Source organism: Terrapene carolina, unplaced genomic scaffold (assembly GCF_002925995.2).
Source record: "Terrapene carolina triunguis isolate 2854851 unplaced genomic scaffold, T_m_triunguis-2.0 Scaffold232, whole genome shotgun sequence".
NCBI lineage: Eukaryota > Metazoa > Chordata > Testudines > Emydidae > Terrapene > Terrapene triunguis.
Window position 1 is genome coordinate 7,689,433 of NW_020664583.1, and position 8,743 is coordinate 7,698,175.

Genomic DNA, 8,743 nt, shown 5'->3' on the forward strand with positions numbered 1-8,743 from the left:
CAAGATTAAAAGCTCTTTAGTGCTCATATTTTTCTCCCCATGGAGACAGTTATACACTGTAATTAAGTCACCTCTATGACTTCTTGTGCATAAACTAAACAGATTGAGTTCTTTAGGTCTCCCAGTGCAAGGCATTTTCTTCAGCCCTTGGATCATTTTTGTTGCTCTTCTCTGCACCTTCTCTAATTTTTCAACATTCTTTACAAAATATGGACACCAGAACTGGATGCAGTAGGCCAGCATCAGTCTTGCCAATGCCAAATACAGAGAAAAAAAGTCATCTCCCTATTCCAGTTTGCTACTCTCCTGTTTATACATCCAAGTATGCCACAGCATCACACTGGGGGCTCATGTTGAGTTGTTTGTCCGCTATGAACCCCCAACCCTTTTCAGAGTCACTGCTTTCCAGGATACAGTCTGCCATTCTATAGGTATGGCCTGCATTCCTTAGTCCTAGATTTATGACCTTACATTTGGCTGTATTAAAATGCATTTTATTTAAATGGGCCCAAGCTTACTAAGTGATCCAATTCACTCTGTATATGACTGTGTCATCAGCATTATTTACCACCTCACCAATCGTGTCATCTGCACATGTTATCAGCAGTGATACTTCACTCATGAAAACGTTCAGTAGCATTAGGCCTAGTTCTGATCCTTGTTGAACTCTACTAGAAAGACCCCAATTTGATGATTCCCCATTGAGCTGCCCCTGAGCCAGGTGCACTGGCTGCTGCAGAAGTCACGGAGGTCATGGAAAGTCACTGAATCCATGACCTCTGAGACAAACTCGCAGTCTAATTAATGGGGTCATCCTGCTTGCTCTTTTGAATATTAGCAAAATATTAGCATCCTTCCAATCTTCTGTAATTTCTTTGGTATTCCAAGATTCATTAAAAATTAACATCAATGGGCCAGAGATCTCCACAGTCAACTCTTTTAGGATTCTTAGGTGCAAGTTATCCCAGCCTTCTGATTTAAAAATGTTTATCACTAGTAGATGTTGTTTAACATCCTCCTTAGATCCTAACAGACTCAACAGTGCTTCATCCTCACATTATATGACTACTTTATTCTGCTTCTTTCCAAATACAAAAGAGAAATATTAATTGAACACTTTTTGCTTTTTCTGTGTCATTAACAATTTTACCCTCTTTATCGAGTAATCAGCCTATACTATTGTTAGGTTTTTTTTATTCCTAATATACTTAAACTCCTTCTTATTGTCCTTGGCTCTGCCAGCCATGGATTTTTCCTTGATATCTTTAGCTTCCCTTTTACAAATTTTCTATACTTCACAACTTCTAATTTATACTAATTGTTATCTAAGTCACCTTTTTTCCATTTGTTATATATTATTTTTTTATTTCTAACTGCTGCCTTCATTTCCCCACTAACCCAAGCTGCACTTTTAACCAAAATTGTCTTCTTTCTTGATTGAGCAATTGTGGCTTTTTGGCCCTCTCTTCTTAAAGCACTCCCTATTTTCATTTAAATTTTTCTGTCTAAATTTAGCTCACCATTACCTGTTCTGTATAAAACAGCATTAACTCTCCAAGGTTTTTGAAACATCTGCTTAATAAAAAATATCCCTCCTGCTATCCCTAGTACATTGCAGTTGCTTGAGCACACACACACATGCACTGTACACTTAGTCCCTACTCACCATTCAATTACAACCCACATGAATAACTGTGTGGGTCTTTGCTTCCCTCTAGTGGCTAAGTCAGGTAAAGAGGTTTATAAGTGTGTTACTCTCTACCAGTCAGAAGAACTGATCCTTTAGCTCAGAAAGTTGACACTCATGCTTTTAGATGAGGAGAACCCAAGTTCAATTCTTGCAGGTGACCCTTTCTGTAGGAGCAGTCACAACTCAACTGCTTCTATATATCATTTCCACAAAAATATAAAACCAAGACTCTGTTACTTACGACATTGCTCTTGCTGCAGCTGAATGAGATGGTGGATCCATGCATGGTCCTTACAGAAGCAATGTGTGGCAGGTTACCAGCTACAACCTGAAGACAGATATTAGTAACATGAGGGATGAGGGCAGGCAAACTAAAGATTTATATGTGTGTCAGAAAAGATTCCCCTTTGAAAACACAATTCCAGCCACTACCCTGAGCAGAGCTTTATGAAAACACAGGTGCATATGGATAGAATAATAATACCTAGCTCTTATACCTAATTGTCAACAGTAGATCTCAAATTACTTTACAATGGGGAAACTGAGGCACAGAGGTGAAGTCATTTGCCCAAGGTCACCAGCCCACTGGCAGAGCTGGGAATAGAATGCAGGGCCTCCGAGTCCCAGTCCAGTGCTCTAGCCACTAAGCAAACTGATTCCCTGCTGGATCTACTTAAATATTACTGGTTTGGATTTGGACCCTTCAGTGGTTAGTAAGTGGCTCACAAACCAACCCTCATTTCCTTCAGCTGTATTTGTTATCCTGAAGTATTTGGTCAAATAGCTCAGAGGAATAAATTTTCACACTACAGGCTGTTTGCAAACCTCACTTTGCCTATTTGTGTCATGACTGTTTATGACTTTGATGCCAAAGTCACACGGGATTTGTTTCTGCTACCTGGCTGGATGACACACATTTTTAAAAACAGGGGAACTTTTTGGGGGGGAGGAGAAAGGGAGGGTATGAATCCATGCAGATTTTAGGATTCACAGGCATTTTCCTGGCCAATGAAGAACAAGGTCACTCATTGTGATGAACTGAATTCGGCACCTTCTAAATGAAAATGTGTGTGAATACCCTAGTACGGGTCTCTCTTTCCTATAGAGGAGCCTGTGCTTCTTTTGAGATGTTGAGCCTATGCAGGCTCAGCTGCACTTAACTGGCTTACACCTGGTGGGACCTCTCGGAGCTGCTTTTGAGCTGGGAATTAACCCTTGTTATCCCAGGCCATTGGCTTGTTTGGCAAGAACTCCTCCTAGGGACTCCTCAGTGGGTTTCAGAGTCCCCTCCCAGGGGTGCCAAAATACCTGTGCCTCCCATCACACTGACACGGCAATCAATGATGCACTATCTAGACCATGATAAGTACTTGGCTGATTTAAAAAGAAATTCAGGTGGCTTGAGCCTTTTACCTTTGTGTCCCTAATCATGTGCATTTTGAGATAGGCTGCCAGCTTGTCCCTGTGGTCTTTACTGTACAACCACGTTTGCATCTTCTCAGGCAGGGCGTTAAATACAGCATCAGTAGGCCACAGCATGGTGAAGGGTCTGTGAGCAGAGTTGTTAACCAGAGACAGCAGTTCTGCTTCCTGTCCAGAGACACAAGACAACATGGAAACAACAAATACATGCTGTGTGTTCATGAAGGAGCCCATAGCCCAAAACTAGACAGTATTCCTAGAGAATTCAAACCATTTACCCTCAGTAGTTTGCTGTAGATTTTGTAGCCATATGCTTCTGCCACCTCAGTGATGCTTTGCTAGAAAAATAATAAAAATTAAACAAAACCATTACAAAACGTGAGAACTTGTTTCACTTACTAGAGTTCCTAATAAATGAGCAAATTCAGGCAATTCTCAGAGCCAAGAGTTTGCATTTGCTGACTCTGAGCAGTGCTATGACAGGCTGATTGAACAAGGCGGCTGTTAATTTCTGCCCTGGAGCAATGATTTAATATAGGTAAATAGCAGTGGGTCTGAGTAACTCATTCTACCCATTTGGGCAGACACGGGGACAGGTCAATATTAACTCCCATAATTCTAGATGAGAGATTCTCCTAGTTCTTAAGAGAATGTCTGCATTTCAAAAGTAATTGCCCGGGCATTACCTTACACAGGGTGCCATGTCTGAACATAATATGGCCCAGAACGCCATGGGTTACTAAAATGATACATAAAGAGTGCTCCCCCAGCATGATAGCAAATACTAAATGCAGATCCCTGAGTTAGCTGATGGACAAAGCTGACTGAATCATCCCTGGTGTAACTCCATTAACTTCAGTGGCATTACAGCAGGCATGACTTTGGCCCAATGTGTTAGAATTTGGTAACAAAGGGACTGCTCTGCCAACCAATGGCGACATGACTTTTTGACTGCTCCTCTCTGACATACCGTATGGAGAGCTGGATGTTTAAAACCAGCAATGTAGGACATTAAAGCCCAGTGAAGACCGTCCCAAGTATGCAAGAGAGGCTTTAGTTAACCTGCTTTGAGTCAGACAGTGTGATCTTTACCTAATGATGTAAAAGGCAATCTGGGCACACCTTTACCTGTCAGGTTTGTCCTATCACCGGCCTGCATGGATAGATCCTAGCTTCCTCACCCCCCACAACACACCTCCACATGCACCATGAGCACAGCTGGCTCCACAATGTAACCTCTTTATGCTTAAACCACCATATATGTGCTACTGATAAATGGAATTCCTAGAGTACAGTAACCTTGTGCCTAAGAAATATGTAGCAGTGTTACTCATTCGCTACACTACCATTCATTCTGGGGTTGGGGAAAACTCTCAGGGTGATGATCACTCATTAAAATGGTATTGTTTCACACATACCTGCGCTAAATGGGAAGAAATGTTCTGACTCTGCAAATCAGCTGGGATTAAAATCTTGTCAATGATATGGATCACCCCATTCTTGCCAACAATGTCACTGGTGATGATCGTTGCTTCCTCATTTAGATGCACACTATTCTGCGGAAGAAGGGACACAATACAGTGAATGCAGATTTCCAGTGAGATGTGACCTCCCCCTATAGACCACGCTATAGCTCATCTGCAGAATGCTTTGGGATCCTTCTAGATGAAAGGTGCTAGCTCACAGGTATTTTTAGTAAAAGTCATGGACAGGTCATGGGCAATAAACAAAAATTCACAGCCTGTGACCTGTCCATGACTTTTACTAAAAATACCTGTGATTAAATCTTGGGGGGGGGGGGAAGGGGCGCTGGGCAGGAGAACCAGGGGCCACCACTGCCCAGAGCCATGGACCGCGGCTACTCTAGCTGCCCCTGGACTGCTGCTGGGGGCCACCGGAGCAGCGGCTGGTGTAGCTGTCCCAGGGCCTACCTGAGCAGCTGGTTCCAGGGTTAGCCACACTGGCCCCTGTAGAAGTCACAGAGGTCATGGAAAGTCACGGAATCCGTGATAGACACGGAGCCCTAATCATGACGGACAACTACCTCTTTCACCACAATCCTTATTTTGTGTCCTGACAAAGATGTGATGGACTCATGCGTCTCCAGTTCGCTGGCCAGCAGTTTCCGACAACTCACTATGTGATAGCGAAGCAAATCTTTGATGAGGCTTTTGTTCGTCCATTCACTGAACTGAAAGGAGGAAATTGGAAATACGACAGACTATCATGTCAGGACATTTCTGGAAGTGATTAATTTAGCCAATGACTAAAATGACAAGGAATATTATGAGTTTTTTGCTCTACCAACCCTTAACCATCATTCCTTGCTGAAAGCCAAGTCCCGATCCAATACACGTAAAATGGATCACAGGTAGCTGAATTATGGGGTTATATTCCAAAGAGGCTCCAAGTGACTTCAGATGATGGGAGTGAGCGGAAAGTTCAAGTCACTGGCTCAAGGAGAAAAAGTAACTTTGGCCCCAAACTGTCAGCATCCAGGATTGGCCACATTCTGAACAGAGTGGGGGGGCCAAACCAAAACCCCAGGCTTACTTTGAGGAGATCCAGATCTGGGTTTTTCACAGGTCCCTTTCCCTGTAATGGACTAGAACCCCCAATGTCTGAACATCCCTGACCTTTGGGACCATTTGTTTCTGAACTTCGAGGCTTGTGGACAGGGCCTCATGTCCACCCCACTGCAGTGCAGCAGAATGCAAATTAAACAGAAACAAACCAAAACCAACCCAACAAAAAGAACCAATAAAGGGGTTTATTGAAAGAAATATGAAAACAAATACCATGGGATATTAAATTCCATTTATTTTCCTGTGCCCCAAAATTTTTGCAGGTCTGGAGATATTTGTATTAACAATGCAGAACTGCACAGTACCAGTTGTCAGGGGTTGTGGTGAAGCTGAAGGTGTGGCACCTGTGGACATTTTGATTGTCCTCGTTAGGTTTCAGAATTAACACTCTCTTGGAAACGAAAGGGGATGCAGTTCACCACCCTCAGAGCTATCGCTCCATGCTGTCTGCAGATTCAAGTAGACATCAGTGTCTCTGTTTATACACAACTCACGTTTTTAAAAGTTTTCTTGGTAACCACAAAAGCTAGAAAATTAATTAATTTTTCAATGAAAACTTACATTCTGGAACACAAAAATGAAGTGAGGGATGGATTCCTCTACCCCAAAATTGGGGTCATGTGTAGTTCTAAAGCTAGTGGTATTGTGATGCCAGAACAGGAGAGAATCCAGCCTGGCTGGCAAGATGGTTAGTGCACCTCCTAGTGGAGGGTTCTGTTATAGCAGAGGCCACATTACAAGCATGCTATTGGCTTGAATAGGAGCACAGACTGAGGAAGAACTCAATGAGCACCTCGGGATTTGAATACAGTTAAAAAGTTGGGGTGTTTTTGACCCCTTGAGTCAACTAAATAGAATCTAAGGAAACAGAAGTTTGTCTGAGAGGAAATCACAGCCTGACCACACCAAATAACTGACAAAACTAGGGAGTCAAAGAAGGGGACCGAAAGGAGAGGCTGCTTACCGTTGTACTGTTTTGTATTGAATCCGCATGTGGAACAAAGATGGTAAAAGGCCCCTCTCCACTTAACTCCTTGATTTTGAAGGCCTAAAGCACAGAGTGAGCACCAGGAACAAAAACAAAGCAAAACAGAAACCAAACACAATTCTCATTAGCTGGAGCTTTTCAGGAAAACACCTGGCAATTTTTATACTTCTAGACAATAATTACTGTTTGCCACCAACCAGTAACTGCTTAAAGAACTCGGATGCTGCTTCGCTTCTCAGGAGCTCCTAAAATAAATCAGAACAGCTAATGTTAATGGCGAGTCTCTCTATAAATCTCTTGGGGTTTGATGCAAAGAAAACCCTTCCCATCAGCTCGCTAAACTGACCTTGCCACTGACCTCCAGGGTGCTCTCCCTACCCCAGAGAGACTCAGGTCCTTTGACTACACTTGTTTTTCTAGTATTTCCCACCCATGCTACAGCCAGGGTTTTGATAAGGGTTAGACAACACAGTGGTTAAAATGCTGGTAGACAACCTGCACTGGGACCCACCTGCTGCTACCACCTATCCATGGTAGCAGGGGTGGGAAAGTTTACGGGAAAAGCCTAATGTGGACACCCCCTTCATAGGAGTTAACTCAGGGATTTTACCTGGCCCAGCATTTGGGCCATATCTTTTCTTGCAGAATTGCCCATGGAGCAGCCACACACATCCACTCTGCATTAGCCTGTTTGTGCCAGCAGCATGGATATCTCCAACTACAGCCAGCAAGTGACACAAAAGACTTAAGCAGGGCACATTGTCCCGTCATAACAACTATAATTAATACTAGGCGTTAACACGGCACACGTGTAAAGAGCTCTTCCCTCATAGATCTAATATAGGCACCGCTGTTGAAACGGAGAGGTTCAGTGACTTTCCCAAAGTCACACAATGAGTTGGGGCAGAGCTGGGAACAGAACCCAGGCCTCTCTGACATCCAGTCTGGTGACATGCTCCTTGATTGCATTGAGCCCCTACCCTTCGCACTAGTGATGCTCTCCCAGTTCCACCAGCCCAAAGAACCAGATGTCACTCCTGAAAAACACTTTATTTGTCCCCTGAACACATTGGTGCTGGAAGTCACCACCCATGGAACCCCCAAGTGCCACTTTCACAGGGACACTTTTCAGAGTGCAGCTGCATTTCATTGCTGTCTTCCTGGGCACGGTTCCTCTTGTTTCAGCTTTCTCCTGGTTAGTAGGGATGCCTGGCCAGGATTAAATGCATTTCTAACCTTTCTGGGTCTTTCATACATTTCCCAGTCCCTCAGCTGAATTTCCAAATGTTTCCAGGTCACAAGAGTTCAGTATCCTGCTTATTTCCTGGTGTGCTGCTTCAGAAGAGGAAGTAGTTCACCCAGACTAGTGCCCGTTCAAACACAATCCTAACTGAATGCACTTTACCTACCTGATACACACTGCCTCTGCAAGTGAACCCATCTCCAACTTGGCCCCAACCACAGGAGCAGTTTCGAGTCCCAGGTCCAGTGTACTTGCAGACACCAAATCGACTACAGCCTCCATTATTCTGGCAGGAAAAATAAGAGCATCCCAATTAGTCGCACAGCTAGTGGTCTGAAAGTTTATCTACCAGTTAGCAGTGGAACAACCACTTCTTCACGCCTGCTCCTGACTCAAGGTAACCTCTGACATTGTGTTTTGCCCCCTATAGTGCCATGCACTCCTGTTGAAACTCAATATTTTATTAGTGTTTTTTCCTCAAGTTTTCTTCCACCAAGCTGGCAAACACTGCTCTGAGACAGATAACTACACCAGGCCCAACAGAGGAAAAGCCATTCAAATAAGACAGCTCTGAAGGATTTAGTGATGAAGAAAAATAATGGTTTACAGTGGCTTTTCAGCTGAAGTAAAGTAATGAAATAGCATAGCAGGTATTTGTTTTACGCTTTCTACATGGGGCGCTTAGTCGTTGTCATAAACATACAGCTAAGGGTAGCATAAAATCCCTCCTTACCTGTAAAGGGTTAAGAAGCTCAGATAACCTGGTTGGCACCTGACCAAAAGGACCAATAAGGGGAGAAGATACTTTCAAATCT

At 43.5% G+C, this 8,743-nt stretch overlaps 1 protein-coding gene across 1 annotated transcript in view; it reads right to left on the reverse strand.

The window, feature by feature from the left end:
* Positions 1-8,743, reverse strand: part of STAB1 (stabilin 1) — a 105,807-nt gene that overhangs the window by 18,245 nt on the left and 78,819 nt on the right. The window contains exons 46-53 of the mRNA XM_026656712.2: positions 8,095-8,214; positions 6,883-6,930; positions 6,662-6,745; positions 5,157-5,303; positions 4,531-4,668; positions 3,391-3,450; positions 3,104-3,280; positions 1,932-2,018 (exon numbers count right to left, since the gene is read on the reverse strand). Coding sequence (XP_026512497.1) covers positions 1,932-2,018; positions 3,104-3,280; positions 3,391-3,450; positions 4,531-4,668; positions 5,157-5,303; positions 6,662-6,745; positions 6,883-6,930; positions 8,095-8,214 — 861 coding nt within the window. The remainder of the gene's footprint in view (positions 1-1,931; positions 2,019-3,103; positions 3,281-3,390; positions 3,451-4,530; positions 4,669-5,156; positions 5,304-6,661; positions 6,746-6,882; positions 6,931-8,094; positions 8,215-8,743) is intronic.